This window comes from Hypanus sabinus, chromosome 8 (genome assembly GCF_030144855.1).
Source record: "Hypanus sabinus isolate sHypSab1 chromosome 8, sHypSab1.hap1, whole genome shotgun sequence".
In the NCBI taxonomy this organism is placed as follows: Eukaryota; Metazoa; Chordata; class Chondrichthyes; order Myliobatiformes; family Dasyatidae; genus Hypanus; species Hypanus sabinus.
In genome coordinates this window covers 172,323,911-172,344,962 of record NC_082713.1, presented here as the reverse complement: position 1 = coordinate 172,344,962, position 21,052 = coordinate 172,323,911, and the positions used below count along the sequence as shown (strand labels likewise).

Genomic DNA, 21,052 nt, shown 5'->3' with positions numbered 1-21,052 from the left:
TTCTGATCCCTGATGAGGACTGGTTCATGGACCTCTGGTATCCTCCTCCTGAAGTCAATAACCAGCTCCTTGGTGATGCGGACATTGAGTAAGAGGAGTTGTTATGGCACCACGAAGGCAGATTTTCAATCTCCATCCTATATACTGGTTCACATTACATTTGATTTGGCCAACAACAATGGAGTCAACCTGTTGTGCCACTAAAAAAATTTGAGCAGATTCAAGTAACTTCTCAGGCAGGAACTGATATGTTTCATCACCAACCTCAAAGCACTTCACAATGAATGCAATAGTCATTGAGGCAAGTTCCACATTCTTCTTAAGCACTGGTACAATTGAAGTCTGCTTGAAGCAGGTGGGTACTTCAGACTGTTGAAGCAAGAAGTTAAACATCTCAGTGAGAACTCCAACCAGTTGATCAGCACAGGTTTTAAGAACTCAGCCAGGTACCCCATCTGGGTCAGATGCCTTCCATGGATAGGAAATTTTAAAAAAAACTATTTTGAACTTTAAGTTAAGCAGAAAGCCCAGGTTTACTACCATCTTTAGAACCTTAGAAATAAATCCGGTTTGAATAACTTGATGATCACATTCACTTTAATTCTAGAATTTCTACAAAAGCAGAGAGCGTCGTGATAAAGAAGCTGCACATCTAAATCTGTAGGTAACTGTTTAAAGGTACTTACCTGCCGAGCAACTCCTTCCCTTTCTCCTGTAGTTCATTCTCCTCTATATTCCTCCTTCCTCAGCACTTTACCTCTTCCACCGATCACCTCCCAGCAGCTCACTTCACCCCCTGCCTTCCTCTTCACCTGGTTTCATCCGTTACATGCCAGTTTGTCCTCCTTCCCCTCCTCCCACCACCTTATTTTGGCTTCCACCCCTCCTTTCTTTCCAGTCCTGATGAAGGGCCTCAGCCTGAAGCATCGATGATTTATTCTCTTCCCTGGAGACAGCCTGACCTGCTGAGTTCCTACAACACTCCCCGCCCCCCCCCCCCCCCCCCCCCCGTGGTGCTCTGGATTTTCAGCCTCTGCACAATCTCATGTGTTTACATTTAAGAGTACTTAACATTTGCTGTGATAATAAGGCTAATTCTCCCAATTCAAAAATGCCATTTGTACTCTTAGTGAATCACAAAATATTTATTACAATATACCCCACATCTAACCTGGTTCAATAATCACCCTTCCAACGCAACATGTGTACCTCTGGAGACCATGGCTCCAATTACAAATTAACTATGATGACGGTTTCCAACATCATTTGGTGTATTTAAGAGAAGATTGATAGGTTCTTGATTGGACACAGCATCACAGGTTATGGGGAGAAGGCCGGTGAATGCGGTTGAGAAGGTTGAAAAGCATCAACCATGATGGAACGGTAGGACAGACTCAATGGGCCAAATGGCCTAATTCTGTTCCTACATCAGACCATAAGATATAGGAGTAGAATTAGGCCATTCAGCCCATCAACTCTGCTCTACCATTCCATCATGGCCGATTCTGGATCCCATCAACCCCATATACTTGCCTTCTTGTCTTACTCTTTGATCATTTTCTGACTTATCAGGAAATGATCAACTTCCAGCTGAAATATATGCACACACTTGGCTTCCACTGTGGCAGAGCATTCCACAGATTTACTACTCTTTGGCTAAAAAAATTCATCCTTACCTCTGCTCTAAAGGGTTGCCCATCAATTTTGAGGCTGTGCCCTCTAGTTCTGGATACCACCATTATCGGAAACATCTTCTTCACATCTACTTTATCTAGTCCTTCAACATTCAGTAAGTTTCAATGAGACCAACCCCCCCCCCCCCCACCCGCGTTCTTCTAAATTCCAGTGAATACAGGCCCAAAGCTGCCAAATGCTCCTCATATGTTAACCTCTTCATTCCCACCAATCATCATTGTGAATCTCTTTCTAGACTTTCTCCAATGACAACACATCCTTTCTGAGATATGGGGCCCAAAACAGTTAACAATATTCCAAGTGCAGTCTGACTAGTGTCTTGTAAAGGCTAAGCATTATCTCCTTGCTTTTATATTCAATTTCCCTTGGAATAAATGCCAACATTGCACTTGCCTTCTTTATCACAGATTCAACCTTTAAATTAGCCTTCTAGAAGACTTGCATGAGGACACCGAAGTCCCTCTGCATCTCAGATGTTTGAACCTTCTTCTCATTTAGATGATAGTCTGCACTATTGTTCCATTTAGCAAATGATTTTTTTTTATACACACTTCCCAACACTATTCCATTTGCCACTTTTTTTGCCCTTTCTTCCAATTTGTCCAAGTCCTGCTGCAAACACATTGCATCCTCAGTACTACCCATCCCTCCACCCATCTTCACATCATCTGCAAACTTTGTCACAAAGCATCAATTCACTGACAATGTGAAAAGCAGCTGTCCCAAAACTGACCCTGAGGAAAATCCACTAGTCAAGTGTGAAAGAACATTGTGTCTAGATGTCCCATACTTGGTGGAAATAGAGAACGCTGAATGGATTTTAAAGCAGTTAATAAAAGAACTGAAAAATAAGAGGGGGAATGTTCATGCCCAGAGAAGGTTACCAGAGACCACCACCACCAGGTTCACAAACAGTTATTACCTCTTAGCCATCAAGTTCTTGAAACCAGAGGGATAACTTCACACAACATCACTGAAGTGTTCCAAAAACCTATGACCTCACTTTCAAGGACTTTGTATCCCATGTTCTCAATATTTACTGCTTATTTATTCATTATTATTTTATTTCTTTGTATTTACTGTGAATACCTGCAAGAACACAAATCTCAGCTTGTATATGTATGTAATTTGTAAATAAATTTACTTTCAACTTGCATTTATTCAGTAAAATAGTTGGTCTTTAAGTAGAAATATATTCCAAAGCAGAGCAGTGTATTAAATGATTGTCGCACCTCAGTATCTTTATATCTTTCCTCATATTCCAACCGGTCCTTTTCCATTGCATTCAACTTTATTTTCAGGTTTGACACCTCAGCCAGAAGATCCAGTTTCTGAGTTTCCAATGATGTTCTGCTTAGGAGTTCCTGCAACAAAGCATACCTTTAAACACCTTTCGAAACGAAAATGTACAAAGAATTTAATTACAAATTATAATGAAATCTTATGATTGGGGAAAGTGGAGACAACATCTGAAATCATATGTTCTCAACAACAGAAATTTGGTCTTAATGCAAGTTGCTGCGAACAATGCTGTATATCAATAAAATGCTCAAAGATGCTCAGCTTGACTTCCATTAGTCTACTGCAGAGTGTGTCCGAACTCAGGACTAGGGACATCATAGGAAGCATGTTGAGGCACTGGAGAGGGTGCAAAAGACGACTAGACAATAGGTGCAGGAGGCCATTCGGACAATAGGTGCAGGAGGCCATTCATTTAGCAAGCACCACCATTCACTGTGATCATGGCTGATCATACACAATCAGTACCCCGTTTCTGCCCTCTCCCCATATCCCTTGACCCCGCTATCTATAAGAGCTCTATCTAACTCTCTCTTGAATGTATCCAGAGACTTAGCCTCCACTGCCTTCTGGGGCAGAGCATTCCACATATCCACCACTCTCTGGGTGAAAAGGTTTCCACATTTCTGTTCTAAATGGCCTACCCCTTATTCTTAAACTGTGGCCTCTAGTTCTGGACTCACCCATCAGCGGGAACATGCTTCCTGCCTCCAGCGTGTCCAATCCCTTAATAATCTTATATATTTCAATCAGATCCCCTCTCATCCTTCTAAATTCCAGTGTATACAAGCCCAGTCGCTCCAATCTTTCAACATATGATTGTCCCACCATTCTGGGAATGAACCTTGTGAACCTACACTGCACTCCCTCAATAGCAAGAATGTCCCTCCTCAAATTTGGAGACCAAAACTGCACACAATACTCCAGGTGAGGTCTCACCAGGGCCCTGTATAGCTGCAGAAGGACCTCTTTACTCCTATACTCAATTCCTCTTGTTATAAAGGCCAGCATGCCATTAGCTTTCTTCACTGCCTGCTGTACCTGCATGCTTGCTTTCATTGACTGATGTACAAGAACACCTAGATCTCGTTGTACTTCCCCTTTTCCTAACTTGACTCAATTTAGATAGTAATCTGCCTTCCTGTTCTTACCACCAGAGTGGATAACCTCACATTTATCCACATTAAACTGCATCTGCCATACATTTGCCCACTCACCCAACCTGTCCAAGTCACCCCGCATTCTCATAACATCTTCCTGACATTTCACACTGCCACCCAGCTTTGTGTCATCAGCAAATTTGCTAATGTTACTTTTAATCCCTTCATCTAAATCACTACTGTATATTGTAAACAGCTGCGGTCCCTGCACCATACCTTGCGGTACCCCACTGGTCACAGCCTGTCATTCCGAAAGGGACCCGTTAATCGCTACTCTTTGTTTCCTGTCAGCCAGCCAATTTTCAATCCATGTCAGTACTCTACCTCCAATACCATGTGCCCTAATTTTGCCCACTAATCTCCTACATGGGACTTTATCAAAAGCTTTCCGGAAGTCCAGGTACACTACATCCACTGGATCTCCCTTGTCCATTTTCATAGTTACATCCTCAAAAAACTCCAGAAGATTAGTCAAGCATGATTTTCCCTTCATAAATCTATGCTGACTCGGACTGATCCTTCTACTGCTATCCAAATGTGTCGTAATTTCATCTTTTATAATTGACTCCAGCATCTTTCCCACCACTGACGTCAGGCTAACTGGTCTGTAATTCCCTGTTTTCTCTCTCCCTTTCTTGAAAAGTGGGACAACATTAGCCACCCTCCAGTCAGCAGGAACTGTTCCTGAATCTATAGAACATTGGAAAATGATTACCAATACATCCACGATTTCTAGAGCCACCTCTTTAAGTACCCTGGGATGCAGACCATCAGGTCCCGGGGATTTATCAGCCTTCAGACTCAACAGTCTATCCAACACCATTTTTTACCTAATATAAATTTCCTTCAGTTCATCCTTTACCCTAGTTCCTTTGACCCCTATTACATCTGGGAGATTGTTTGTTTCTTCCTTAGTGAAGACAGATCCAAAGTACTTGTTCAACTCATCTCCCATTCCTTATTCCCCATAATAAATTCACCCGTTTCTGTCTTCAACGGTCCAATTTTGGTCTTAACTATTTTTTTTTTGCTATTCACATACTAAAAGAAGCTTTTATTATCCTCCTTTATATTCTTGGCTAGTTTACCTTCGTACCTCAGTTTTTCTTGGCGTATTGCCTTTTTTGTTATCTTCTGTTGCTCTTTAAAAGCTTCCCAGTCCTCTGGTTTCCCGCTCATCTTTGCTATGTTCTACTTCTCTTTTATTTTTATACTGCCCTTTACTTCCCTCGTCAGCCACGGCCGCCCGTTACTCCCCTTAGGATCTTTCTTCCTCTTTGGAATGAACCGATCCTGCACCTTCTACATTATTCCCAGAAATACCTGCCATTGTTGTTCCACTGTCTTCCCTGCTAGGGTATTGTTCCATTGAACTTTGGCCAGCTCCTCCCTCATAGCTCCATAGTTCCCTTTGTTCAACTGGAATACTGACACATCCGATTTTCCCTTCCCCTTCTCACATTATAGGTTAAAACATATCATATTATGGTCAATACCTCCTAATGGTTCCTTTACCTCCAGATCTCTGATCAAATCCGGTTCATTGCACAACATTAAATCTAGAATTGCCTTCTCCCTGGTAGGCTCCAGTACAAGCTGTTCTAAGAATCCATCTCGGAGGCACTCCACAAACTCCCTTTCTTGGGGTCCAGTACCATTCTGATTCTCCCAGTCTACCTGCATGTTGAAATCCCCTATTGACAACTGTATCATTACCTTTGCGACATGCCAATTTTAACTCTTCATTCAATTTACACCCTACATCCAGACTGCTGTTTGGGGGCCTGTAGGTAGCTCCCATTAGGGTTTTTCTACCCTTAGTTCTATCCATACTGACTCTACATCCCCTGATTCTATGCTCCCTTCGCAAGGGACTGAATATCATTCCTCACCAACACAGTCACCCCACCCCCTCTGCCAGTCCGTATGTCCTTTCGATAAGATGTATATCCTTGAATATTCATTTCCCAGGCCCTGTTTGCTTGAAGCCATGTCTCTGTTATTCCTACAACATCGTACTTGCCAATTTCCAACTGAGCCTCAAGCTCATCTACCTTATTCCTTATACTTCGTGCATTCATATATAATACTTTTAATTCATTACTCCCCTCTCCTTTCATATCAATTCCTATTTCACTTGGCCATACTGTATGATTTCTTCTTGAGCTTTCTACTCCATTGATTCTGTTGTCCTTTTTAACTTTTCTTATTTTCACTTTCCCTTTAACTCCATCCTTATATTTCCAGTTCATCCCCTCCCCCTCACTACTTAGTTTAAACACATCCGTGTTGCAGCGGCAAACCTGTCTGCCAGAATGCTGGTCCCCCGCCTATAAAGGTACAACCCGTCCCTTTTGTAAAGTTCATCCCTACCCCAAAACAGATCCCAGTGGTCCAAGAATGTAAATCCTTGGACTAGCAGGATGCTGCCTGGATAGGAGGGCATGTGCTTTAACGAGAAGTTGGACAAGCTTAAACAATTTTCACTGGAGGGGTGGAGGCTGAGGAGAGATGATAGAGGTTTATAAGATTATGAGAGACATAGATAGAGTAGACAGACAGCATCCTTTTTCAGGGTTGAAATGTCCAATGCCAGGGGGCATGCATTTAAGGTGAGAGGGTTATTTCAAAAGAGATGCAAGGGGCAAGTCTTTTTTTATACAAGTAGAATATAGTGGGTGCCTGGAATGTATTGCGTGGGGTGGTGGTACAGGCAAAAGTATTTGAGACTTAAAGAGACATTTAGATAGGTACATGGATGTGAGGAAAATGGAAAGATAGGGACATGGTGTAGGCAGAAGTGATTAGTTAGTTAGCGATTTGATTACTAATTGGTTTGGAATGACTTGGGCCAAAAGGGCCTGTTCCAGTGCTGTACTGTTCTATGCTCCATAATCTGCTCTGTTAGTGAGCCACTGCAGCTACTCATTAAAACTGAAATTAATGGGATTGGGGAACTTGCTCAATTGGCTCCCATACCTTATAACCATATAACAATTACATCAAGGAAACAGGCCATCTCGGCCCTTCTAGTCCATGCTGCACACTTACTCTCACCAAGTCCCACCTACGTGCACTCAGCCCATAACCCTCCATTCCTTTCCAGTCCATATACCTATCCAATTTTGCTTTAAATGACAATACCAAACCTGCCTCTACCAATTCTACTGGAAGCTCATTCCACACAGCTACCACTCTGAGTAAAGAAGTTCCCCCTCGTGTTACCCCTAAACTTTTGCCCCCCCATGTCCTTGTTTGAATCTCCCCTACTCTCAATGGAAAAAGCCTATCCCCGTCAACTCTATCTATCCCCATAATTTTAAATACCTCTATCAAGTCCCCCCTCAACCTTCTACACTTCGAAGAATAAAGACCTAACTTGTTCAACCTTGCTCTGTAACTTGTGCTGAAACCCAGGTAACATTCTAGTAAATCTTTGTACTCTCACTATTTTGTTGACATCTTTCCTATAAATTCGGTGACCAGAACTGTACACAATACAGGTAGTACCCGAGTTACGAACGTCCCACTTACGGACAACTCGTACTTACAAACCAAGGAGAATGCTATCCGCCATTTTAAGTCAGATCGCGATGCCATCCGCCATCTTAAGTCATTGCCATTGACACTGTTGAGTGTTTAACTTTGTATTTGGCTTAAATTTTTCTTAATAAGATTCACCCTGACCCCGCCCCCCGTTCTGGTTGGCTGGTGGCACAGTGAGATCAGCGAATTCGATCCAGTGACAGACCGCTCCCTTGCTGGGTTGATGTCGAGCTCGCAACTCAACCTCGTAAAAAAAAACACTGCCACTTCCAGTTTAAATACCCACACGGAATATTGTGGAGGATCAAATACCCAAACCCAGCACAGTCCCCACTTGTCCCAATTAGCCTGTCTCAGTGTGGTGGTTCTTAGGGCCCGCCGCCCGCAGTGTTTCTGTTCCATTGATGGGAAGCGATCGCGATTGGAAATAAAGTGGAAATAATAAAGCGTTTGGAAGAGGTGAAATGCCATCGGTCACTGGAAAAGCGTTAGGCTACAGTCAGTCAACGATCGGAACAATTTTAACGGATAAAGTGAGAATAATGAAGCATGTGAAACGCCCTGCCCCGATGAAAGCTACAATTATTACTAAGCAACGCAGCGGCTTAATTATTGAAATACATATGTTTCTTAAGTGTTTTATATGCATAGAAAGATAAAATATATACTATATGCTAAGATAAACGTTTGACAAACTGAAGCTAAATAATACTGGATGTACTTGTTCCGACTTATGTACAAATCCGACTTAAAGACGGACTCAGGAACAGAACTCGTACATAACCCGGGGACTGCCTGTACTCCAAATTTGGCCTCACCAATGCCTTGTACAATTTTAACATTACATCCCAACTCCGATGCTCAATGCTCTGATTTATAAAGGCCAGCATACCAAAAGCTTTCTTCACCACTCTATCCACATGAGATTCCACCTTCAGGGAACTATGCACCATTATTCCTAGATCACTCTGTTCTACCGCATTCCTCAATGCCCTACCATTTACCATGTATGTCCTATTTTGATTAGTCCTACCAAAATGTAGTACCTCACACTTATCAGCATTAAACTCCATCTGTCATCTTTCAGCCCACTCTTCTAACTGGCCTAAATCTCTCTGCAAGCTTTGAAAACCTACCTCATTATCCACAACGCCAACTACCTTAGTATCATCTGCATACTTACTAATCCAATTTACCACCCCATCATCCAGATCATTAATGTATATGACAAACAACATTGGACCCAGTACAGATCCCTGAGGCACACCACTAGTCACTGGCCTCCAACCTGACAAACAGTTATCCATCACTACTCTCTGGCATCTCCCATCCAGCCACTCTTGAATCCATTTTACTACTGCAATATTAATACCTAACGATTGAACCTTCCTAACTAACCTTCAATGTGGAACCTTGTCAAAGGCCTTACTGAAGTCCATACAGACAAGATCCACTGCTTTACCTTCGTCGACTTTCCTAGTAACCTCTTCAAAAAATTCAATATTTGTTAAACATGACCTTCCACACACAAATCTATGTTGACTGTTCCTAATCAGACCCTGTCTATCCAGATAATTATATATACCATCTCTAAAAATACTTTCCATTAATTTACCCACCACTTATGTCAAACTTACAGGCTGATTATTGCTAGGTTTACTCTTAGAACCCTTTTTAAACAATAGAACCACATGAGCAAATATGCCAATCCTCCAGCACCATCCCCATCTCTAATGACATTTGAAATATTTCTGTCAGAGCCTCTGTCATTTCTACACTAACTTCCCTCAAAGTCCTAGGGAATATCCTGTCAGGACCCAGAGACTTTTATATTCTTTAAAAGCGCCAGTATTTCCTCATCTTTAATCATAGTTTCCATAACTACCCTACTTGTTTCCCTTACCTTACACAATTCAATATCCTTCTCCTTAGTGAATACCTTGCACAAGTGAAGTTGGTGGAGATCACTGTAGGCTAATCTCAGTTCACAGATATTACTGCAGTTCCTCTGGGCAATGCCCTTCGGCCCAAAACATCTTCAGTTTCAGCTACTTCATCTGTCCTTCCCTCAATACATCAAAGGACAGAAGGAGGGATGCTCTAATGCTAGTGTTTCATTTCACTCATGGGTTCCCCATTACGGTATTTTTTCTATGCAGGAGGAGCTGGACAAGAGTCAGCTTTGGGCTCAAGTGGCAAGGAGTACTTGCACACAGTACAATCAGATGAGTAGAGTATGATGTTTTCCTAAGGTGCTGCAAATCGATGGGTCCTCAGGAGGCTGTATGGTCCGAAATGGGATTGGCATATTCTGATGCAGAGTGGGCAAGAATAAGTGATAGCTGAGGCTTGAGGTGCGGTCTTTTAGTTGTTTAGTCTCTCCTTTCACAGCTGCCGCTTGTTCTCTGTGGCACAGCAGAGGCCATTCCCATGTATTGCAGCTCCCTTTTTGAACAGATTTCCTCCAGGTGCATCTCTTTAGTGCACCTTTTATGTGCCCAACAAAGAACATCACTAATAATATAAAAAGAACATATCCACCATATAGATATTAGGGTTGGAGAAACCAATGAGCAGATCAGAGGTTGGATATCCTGCAGCTGGAAACCTCTCCTTCACTGGCTTAAACACAGTCAAAAATCAAGCAAATATATCAAAGTATGTATATGTCCCCATATACTACCTTGAGATTCAAAAACATTTTCAATCGCTCTCCAATATGCTGAGTTGTCACCAATTTTGATTCGGCCAAAATCACTGGTGCTGTCAGCAAACTTGGATATGGTGATGGAGCTGTACCTAGCCACAGCCACAGATACAACATGAATAGAGCAGGAAGCCAAGCAGGCAGCCTTGTGGTGCATCTGTGCTGATGGCGTTTATGGAAGAGGTGTTGTTGCCAATCCATACTGACTGGGGTCTGCAAGTAATGATAGAGGATCCAGCTGCACAAGGAGGTATTGAGGCCAGGAGTGTGGTGGAATTGCCTACCTGGATGAGTGCAGCTCTTAATACCATTCAAGCAGTTGAACACTGCCCATGACAAAACACACTACTTTACAGCCCCCACAATGAACATTTAGTTATTTAGTTCTCTCATCACTCGCAGCTTTAGCCTGTATCATCTATATACTGCATTGCAGCAACTCACCTTGGTTTCATAGATTGTGTTTTTCAAACCTATAACCTCACCTGCCTGGAAGGACAAGATTAAAAATCTCCTTCAGAGATGCAAGTCATTAGGGGCCACGAATTACTAGGATTCTAACAGAGGCACAATAATTCCAAAGGCTCTGACAACTCAGTAACTTGCAATTCCCACACATGAATACCTGATAAAGTGCTGCGGCTTAACTGAAGTCGCTTCAAACATCAATTGTTCAATTTCCTCTCCCAACTACTTCACATACCTGTTGCAACATCTCCTCTGTGGCATTCAACTTCTCCCGGTTTTCATCCAGACAACACTCGAGGTCTCGAATCTTCTCTCCCTGAGCCTCCACCTGGTCTGTTAGAACACTCACCTGAGACAGAAAACAGGACTTCCGGTAGAGTCACAAAGATCACCACCTCCACAGAGGTTTGGTGCTATAGTCATGACTGTTCAAAACTGCAGCTATAAACTCGAAACATACTTCAAATACCAAACCTCAGCTGCTCGCTGATTAAACAAATTGATGTTCATGCTGACATGTTCAATCATGCCCATGTCCCTGAGTTATGGAAACTAATTTTCAGATTAGGTTCCATAAGGAAAGTCTTTTATTCCAGAGTTAATTGCAGGATTCACAGAATATGAAGCAATTTGCATAGTGTTGGACTACACTAACACTTAGTTGTCAGGTCTACAGAGAATCACTATCCGTCAAATACAAGTGGCGTGCTCTGTACTTCCCTGCTTGTGTATTGTTATGGAAAAGCCCACTCCAAGAGCAGCTTATATGCTGCTGAGACATGTTTTGTAGCCAAGCTTTCACTGTTATGTTGACCACAGCTAACACAATTTACATGATCCCATGATCATAGGGAACAAAGACATGGCAGACCAATTAAATAACTACTTTGGTTCTGTCTTCACTAAGGAGGACATAAATAATCTTCCAGAAATAGTAGAGGACTGAGGGTCTAGTGAGATGGAGGAACTGAGGGATATACATGTTAGTAGGGAAGTGGTGTTAGGTAAATTGAAGGGATTAAAGGCAGATAAATCCCCAGGGCCAGATGGTCTGCATCCCAGAGTGCTTAAGGAAGTAGCCCAAGAAATAGTGGATGCATTAGTGATAATTTTTCAAAACTCCTTAGATTCTGGATTAGTTCCTGAGGATTGGAGGGTGGCTAATGTAACCCCACTTTTTAAAAAAAAAGGAGAGAGAGAGAGAAACCGAGGAATTATAGACCAGTGAGTCTGACATTGGTGGTGGGGAAAATGCTAGAGTCGGTTAGCAAAGATGTGTTAACAGCACATTTGGAAAGAGGTGAAATCATCGGACAAAGTCAGCATGGATTTGTGAAAGGAAAATCATGTCTGACGAATCTTATAGAAATTTTTGAAGATGTAACTAGTAGAGTGGATAGGGGAGAGCCAGTGGATGTGGTATATTTAGATTTTCAAAAGGCTTTTGACAAGGTCCCACACAGGAGATTAGTGTGCAAAGTTAAAGCACACAATATTGGGGGTATGGTATTGATGTGGATAGAGAATTGGTTGGCAGAGAGGAAGCAAAGAGTGAGAGTAAACGGGACCTTTTCAGAATGGCAGACAGTGACTACTGGGGTACTGCAAGGCTCAGTGCTGGGACCCCAGTTGTTTACAATATGTATTAATGATTTAGACGAGGGAACTAAATGCAGCATCTCCAAGTTTGCGGATGATTCAAAGCTGGGCAGCGGTGTTAGCTGTGAGGAGGATGCTAAGAGGATGCAGGGTGACTTGGATAGGTTAGGCGAGTGGGCAAATTCATGGCAGATGCAATTTAATGTGGATAAATGTGAAGTTATCCACTTTGGTTGCAAGAACAGGAAAACAGATTATTATCTGAACAGTGGCCGATTAGGAAAAGGGGAGGTGCAACGAGACCTGGGTGTCATTGTACACCAGTCATTGAAGGTGGGCATGCAGGTACAGCAGGCGGTGAAAAAGGCAAATGGTATGTTGGCATTCATAGCAAAAGGATTTGAGTACAGGAGCAGGGAGGTTCTACTGCAGTTGTACAAGGCCTTGGTGAGACCGTACCTAGAATATTGTGTGCAGTTTTGGTCCCCTAATCTGAGGGAAAACATACTTGCCATAGAGGGAGTACGGAAAAGGTTCACCAGATTGATTCCTGAGATGGCAGGACTTTCATATGAAGAAAGACTGGATTGACTAGGCTTATACTCACTGGAATTTAGAAGATTGAGGGGGGATCTTATTGAAACGTATAAAATTCTAAAGGGATTGGACAGGCTAGATGCAGGAAGATTGTTTCCGATGTTGGGGAAGTCCAGAACGAGGAGTCACAGTTTAAGGATAAAGGGGAAGCCTTTTAGGACCAAGATGAGGAAAAACTTCTTCACACAGAGAGTGGTGAATCTCTGGAATTCTCTGCCACATGAAACAGTTGAGGCCGGTTCATTGGCTATATGTAAGAGGAAGTTAGATATGGCCCTTGTGGCTAAAGGGATCAGGGGGTATGGAGAGCAAGCAGGTACAGGGTTCTGAGTTGGATGATCAGCCGTTATCATACTGAATGGTGGTGCAGGCTCGAAGGGCCAAATGGCCTACTCCTGCACCTATTTTCTGTTTCTATGATATGCCTCACTTAATAATAAGTTCAACTTTATTGTCATCTGACTATAAATACAGTATATACAACCGAATAAAATCACATTTCTCTAGATCACAGTACACCCGCACAACATACATGACACACAGCACAAAAACCAAAGTATTATACTATACATAAAAGATAATTCAAAATACCTGTAGAAAAGGGTAGCACAGGTAAACACTAAACAGCTCACTGTCCTAGTGACAAGACCTCAGTTATGACAGAGCATTCATTAGTTTCACAGTCTGGGGGAAGAAGCTGTTACCCAGTGTAGCAGCCCTAGTTTTGAAGATCTGTATCTCCCTCCTGACAGCAGTGGGTCAGAGATTGTGGGATAGGTGGTAGGGATCCTCAGCAATGCTTCAGACCCTTCGTCTACAATGCTCCTAGTAAATGTCACAAATGGGGAGGAGAGAGGAGACCCTGATGATCCTCTCAGCAGACTTTACTCTACTTTGTAGAGTCTTGCAGTCCAATGTTTTGCAGCCTCTGTACCACACAATAATGCAGCCAGATAGGGAACTATCCATGATGCTCCTGTAGAAAGTCGTTAGAATGGGGAGGGCTAGGCCAAGAAAAGAGCGATGTACTCAAACTCCTCAGACTCTAAGGAGAGGAGGAGACGTTGAGTCCAGGTTAGATCGTCCATTATGTACACACCAAGGAATTCAGTGCTCTTCACAGCAGAGCAACTGATATGCAATGGATAGTGGTCGACCTGTCGTCCACACTGAGACTCAGGTTGTTGTTCTCGCACCACTTGACTGGATTCTCTACCTCCTCTTTGTGTATCAACTTATCGTTATTTCTGATGAGACCAACCACTGTAGTATCATCAACCACTTAATACTGTTGAGGTGAATCTGGCAGTCTAGTCTTGATTCAACAGCGTGAACAGCAGGAGACTGAGCAAACAACCCGGTGGGGGGGGGGGGGGGGGGGCACCAGTGATCAGCGTGATGTAACTTGAGATGTTGCTGCCAACTCAGACAGATTGGGGTCTTCCAGTTAAGAAGTCCAAAAAACAGCATATCATGTGGTTACTAAATTATGTACAGTCTTATAGCTATAAAATGTTGCTTGTAAAGCATGTCTAAAAACTTACACCAATTTGTTATCATAAACATAAACTTTATTCATGTTAAGATACAAGATTGTTTAATGTCATTTTCAGTATGCAAGTGAAAAAGAGAACAAAATATTTGTTACTTGGCTCTGATGCAGCACCAAAAACAAAAAAACACAATAAGGAACACAATAATAATTTTAAAAAGCAACAAATATACAAGATAACTTGAATCATAGATTGTATGTCATAGGGCACTAGGTACAGGATCATCTGTACGCAAGGTGACCGACAGGAAATGTTAGGGCTAGTGGTGCCTGGGGGTGTGGAGGGGTGGGATGTTACCTGCCTGGAGATGCCTGGAGATGTTACCACTTGGGGAAAGTAACTACTTTTGAGTCTGGTGGTCCTGGCTTGGATGTTGCATTGTCCTCCCTGATGGGAGTGGGACAAGCTATCCGTGAGCAGGGTGTGAGAGATGTTTCACACTGCTGGCCTTTTTCAGGCACCTTTTGGTATTAAGAGTTAATGTAAACAACTTCACAGTGTGGTGGAAGAATCAAATTCTCATCATGTTTTATAAGTACTTAGCAGTATCATAACCTCTGATCTTAGAGAGCAAGCAAAAGAGTGGGTAATTTCTAAAAGAGACATATGGGGCAAGTTGTTTTTTCTTGGGGGTAAACAGTGTGGTGGGTGCCTTGAATACATTGTGTGGGTTGGTGGTAGAGGCAGATTCATCAGAGACTTTTAAGAGACATTGGATAGGCACATGAATGTGAGAAAAATGGAAGGAGTTTGTGCATTGTGCACTCAAAGGGGATTAGTTAGGTTGCCATTTGATTACTAATTTAATTGGATCAGCCAACATTGTGGGCAGAAAAGTCCGATCCTGTACTGTTCTATGCAACTTTGAAGGCAATTGATTTACATTTCTTTATTATTGTCATGTATGCTGAGATACAATGAAAAGCTTGTTTGCGTACCACCCAGACAGATCATGCCAAATTTGTGTATATCAAGGTAGTCAAAAGAAAACAGAAATAAAATATAGCAGGGACAGCAAAAATTCAGTGAGGGAGGCAAGCTCTCAACAGTTCTTCAACATATGAGAACTCCATCAAAAAGCCTGTCAACAGTGATAGAAACTCCCCTCAAGTCTGGTGGAATGTGCTATAAAGTGGGATTAGTTTCAGATACAAGTATAGAAACTGCTGGAAACACTCAGATCAGCAGCAAGAGAAATGCTTAATTTTCATATTATAGACATCACAAGCTTGAGACGACAAAGTTCCTTGACGTGCAGATAACAGACAATCAAATCTGGACCCATAACACCACTGCATTAGTCAAGGCACAGCAACATTTACACTTTAAGGAGATTGAGGCGTGCAAGGCTCCCCACCCCCATTCCAACAATTTTCTACAGGGGCACCATTGAGAGTGTCCTGTGTGGTACAGAAGCTGCAAGGCATCAGATTGCAGGACCCTAAACAGGAGAGTATGAACTGCTGAGATGATCATCGGGGTCTTTCTCCACCCATTGATGACATTTGCCTGGAGCATAGACAAAGGGCTTGAAGCATTGTTGAGGACCCCTACCTCCCATCCCACAATCTCTTTGACCCATTACTGTCAATAAGCTGGTACAGGAGCTTCAGGACTAGGACTGCCAGAAAACTTCTTCGCTCAGGCTGTGAGACTAATGAATACCCTACCACCATCGGTGTTTGAACATCAGAACAGCAGCTGTTTATTCGTGCTGCACACTACATGCATTTTGAATTTTTTAAAAAAAATCTTATTTATGGTAATACTTTGTTCCATGTGCTATGTACGATTTCTCTGTAACAGCCTGGTTAGGCTTTTACAGCTAATACCGTAGGACATTTCACTTAATAGTTTTCTGTAGAAGCAATGCATCCTGCTGGTAGTGCTTGGGTTACCATTAAAGATGAGGGGCTTTGGTGTTCAGCTTAGGAATGTTGGGTCAGCCATCAGGTTGATGGAATTGGGAGAAGGTTCTAGAGAAAGCTGGGTGGAGAGGTTTTGTGATGGATTCTAAAGGGGTCGAGGTCCTTTCTCAGTGGGAGATGGAGAGACGATCGAGAAATCCGGTGTTAGGATTTGATCCAACCAGAATGTGTGATTCAATACATAGACATAGACACACACACACACACACACACACACACATAGAGCACATCAAACATACACATACATACATTGCACCGAGTTTAAACTTACGTGCAGGATATATTAATGTAAGTTAACTATTTATCTTTGATGGTGGCAGTTTTTAAATTCCATTGGTTTTGTACCAAGACCTAATAAAATGTATCAAACTGTCACTGCCTGATTAAATTGACCTGCAGAATAAAATAAATTGTGTAAATATATCACCTTGCCAACAATAGTTATCAAATTACGTAATTTTTTACTTACTTGCAAAACCAGTGATTCCTTATCACCTTCCAGGCGTGCTAGCCTATCTTGGTATGCATCGCCAGAGACAGAGATGTGGCCATTTGTCTGTTAAAAACCAAGATTAGAGAAGTAAATTTAACTCCTTTCAGTTGTAATACATCAGATTTATCACACTCTATAGTCACTTCTTTGCTGGGAAGAGAATGCTTAAACAGTAGGAGAAAGCATTAAGCTGCAACTGCGACTTTATTGTCCTTTTTGAGAAGTGGCTAACAGAGGTTGAGACAATTTCAAGTGATAAACAGAAAGAATGGTTGGGATGGGTTGGGGGAGGAGAGGGGAGCAGGTGGTACTAACCTAGTCAAACAAACAATAGTGTCTAAACAGAAAAAGATTAATAATCTGAAGATGAATAATTTTCAAAATGTTGAAAAATACTGATAAAACCCAGAAAGTGACTAGGATTTCTCTCTGGGTGATGCTTATTGCAGCTAGGAAGGACAGCTAGAGTAACGCTTTACAGTGTCAGCAATTGGGGTTCAATTCCTGCCACTGTCTGTAAGGAGTTTTAACGTTCTCACTCTGACCGTTTGGGTTTCCTCCAGGTTCTCTGGTTTCCTCCCACATTCCAAAGACGTATGAATTAGGGCAAGCAAATTGTGGTCATGCTAGGTTGGCACCAGAAGTGTGACAACACTTTCAGGCTGCTCCCAGCACATCCTTGAACTGCAGGGTATTTGACACAAAGAATGCATTTCATTGTATGTTTCAATGTATACATGACAAATAGAGCTAATCTTGATTTTTTTTAATATCTTTTCACCAAGAACGAGAGTTCTCCTCCACTAAGACAGCACACACAAGCATGCTATTATACACAAGCTCAAAGTATGCAATTGGGAGATCATTTGATATGGATCTCAATACTCCACATAGCATAACAATTCAGAATTAGATTCTCTCTGGGCAGAATGCCACAAAGCAGATTCACAAAAGAATAAGCATTTTGTCCAAACCTGCATTTAGTGTCCATCACACTAGATCGAGCAGGCGGTACAGAAGAGGCTCTTCAACCTTCATTATTGTCCTGACCTTTTAACCTAGTCTATGATCAATCTAACCCTTGCCTCTTACATACCCCTCCAGTTTTCTATCATACATGTGCCTATCTGGTACTGCATTTCACATATCCATCACTCTGTGGTAAAACTTGACCTCTGGCGTTCCCCCATCACTTTCAAATTAATGCCTTCCCCTACCCCCTGTACCAATACAGACTTCCCTGCCTTATATGGAGCAGATGCAGAGGGCGAGTCAGGCTGATCCCCCTGACCTGTTTCTCCAGCACCGTGTTACACAAAACTAAAATACATCTATTTTAATGCAAGGTAGATGAATTTAAAGCTTTCATTAACACAAGGGACTACTATATTGTTGCCACCACTGAAAAGTAGGATGGCAACTCACTATCCCAGTGTATGGACTTCTCAGACGAGACAGATATAGATGTAAAAGAGAAAAAGGCATCCCAATGGACAGAATTAACATGAATGTGAAGCCATTTTAGGTTCTGTGCAATCCAGTGAATTGGGAACACATTCAGGACCAGTACATTTTGGCCTAATTCGCCGAAGTCTCATAGAAATAGTTGGAAAGGTATAAAAAGACAAACTGAATAACAAATTATGTATTTAAATAAAATATTGAACAAACAACTTTTTAATTGCCTTCTGTTGGATTTGAAAAGCTTCCCAATCCTCTAACTGCCCACTAATTTTTGCTGTATTATATGCCCTCTCTTTGGCTTTTACGTTGGCTTTAACTTCTCCTGTTAGCCACAGTTGTGTCATTTTTCCTTTAGAATACTTCTTTCTCTTTAGGATGTATATATATATATATATATATATATCTCCTGTGCCTTCAGAATTGCTTCCCGAAATTCCAGCCATTACTGCTCTGCCGTCATCCCTGCCAGTGTTCTTTCCAATCAATTCTGGCAAACTTCTCTCTCATGCCATTGTAATTCCCTTTACTCCATCTAATACATCTGACTTTAGCTTCTCCTTCTCAAACTTCTGGGTGAATTTGATCATATTATGATCACTTGGCCCCAGGGGTTCTTGTACCTTAAGATCTCTAATCAATTCTGATTCATAACTGATACTCTAGTGGGCTCAACTATAAGCTGCTCTAAAAAATCCATTTTGTAGGCACTCTAGAAATTCCCCTCCTGGAATCCAACACCAACCTGATTTCCCCAATCTACCTGCATACTGAAATCCCCCATGACTATTGTAACATTGCCCTTTTGGCATGCATTTTCTATCTCCCATTGCAATTTGTAACCACATCCTGAATACTGTATGGGGGTTTATATACAACTCCCCTCAGGGTCTTTTTACCCTTGTAGATCCTTAGCTTTATCCACAATGATTCAACTCTTTCCGACTCAATTTCAGCTCTTTGTATTGGTTTGATTTCATTTTTTAAACCAACAGAGCAACGCCGCCCCCTCCACCTTTCTGCCTATACTTTTGATACAGTGTGTGTCCTTGGACATCAAGCTTCCAGCTGTAACTTTTCAGCTATGATTCAGTGGTGCCTACAACATCGTAGCTGCCATTCAGCAACTGTGCTGCAAGTTCTTTTACCTCATTCTGTGTATTGCGTGCTCCTGGTATCATCCACTATACCTCAAGAGCAAAAGAATACTTGGGGAACAGGAGGGTCCATTCAAGGTAACAAGTGGTGCATGCAGTCAGAAGGTATTAGTGAGGTTCTAATTGCTGCTATTTATTTGCATTTACAAAGGAATCAGAGCTTGTAGCTGAAGAATTCAGTGATGTGATAGGTTAAATTTGAATGCATGTCTCCCTAAATAAAGAGGTATTTGGCACCTTAGTAAGCTTAAGAGTGAGCAAGTCTTCACCCTTATCACAGGGTGCTACGGGGGAGAAGGTGAGAGATTGTAGGAACCCTGACTGATAGTTTTAATGTTTCACTGGACACAAGCAGAAGGCAGCAAATGTGGTCTTTTTTTCCCAAGAAAGGCAGCATGGAAATATGTCGCATATATAGACCTGTGAAGCTAACATCAATAGTAGGAAAGTTATTGCAAAAAAAATCTGAAGAGCAGGATTAATGACAATTTGGAAAGGCAGAGACAAGCATGGCTTTGTTAAGGATAGAAGATCATCCATACTTTATAATGGGTATTCAAAACTGCCTGATGCACCTCTGGCATCGGCCTACCCACCATCAAGGACGCATATAGAAAGGAGCCGGAATAAGAACAGTAACATCAAGAAGGATCACACCCACCCTGCTCAAAGACCGTTTGTCCCACTCCCATCAGGGAGGAGGCTACATTGCATCCACACCAGCTCACCAGGCAAGGTTATTTGATTTCAAACAACTGGTTTATTGATCTTTACAGAATGAGGGTGTGCTGGGGGCAACCTGCAAGTGTTGCCACACCACTGGTGCCGACTTAATATGGTCAAAACTTACTAACCTTAGAATGGGAGAGGAAACCGGAGAACCCAAAGGAAACCCAGATGGTCATGGAAGAAGGTGCAAACTCCTTATAGACAGTAGCAGGATTGTATGCCATTTGTACCTTGGCATCTCCTTGATCTTGCAGGCACTCATCTATTAATCTGAATTTTAACTGGTTACAATGTCAAAGCTCTAACAGCACAGCTGCTGAATCATTCAAGGCTATGTTTTAATTTCCTTACTTCACTACCTTGAGTATTTTTTAATTGTTTGGAGATTTCTTCTTCCCCTCTCCTTAATATCCTAGTACACAAATATTTAAATAGATTATTTATCCAATTCCACATTAAGCTCCCACAAATTGTACACATCTGAAGCACCCAAACATCCGAGAAATGCATCAACACAACTCAACTCCCTTAAACTTCAGGATAATTAGAACACAAGTTCAGCTCAGAGTCAACACCACTCCTATTTTAAAACATGACACTAGTAACAAGACTTCAGCTTGTACGTATGAAAATAAATTATTTGGATTGGTTGGTAGGTCT

General features: G+C 42.0%; 1 protein-coding gene across 5 annotated transcripts in view; it reads right to left on the bottom strand.

The window, feature by feature from the left end:
- ppfibp1b (PPFIA binding protein 1b) overlaps positions 1-21,052 on the bottom strand; it is a 290,693-nt gene that overhangs the window by 144,379 nt on the left and 125,262 nt on the right. For all 5 annotated transcript variants that reach the window (XM_059978579.1, XM_059978581.1, XM_059978578.1 and 2 more), the window contains 3 exons: positions 17,022-17,108; positions 11,111-11,224; positions 2,928-3,059 (listed from right to left, as the gene is read on the bottom strand). In XM_059978579.1, coding sequence (XP_059834562.1) covers positions 2,928-3,059; positions 11,111-11,224; positions 17,022-17,108 — 333 coding nt within the window. The remainder of the gene's footprint in view (positions 1-2,927; positions 3,060-11,110; positions 11,225-17,021; positions 17,109-21,052) is intronic.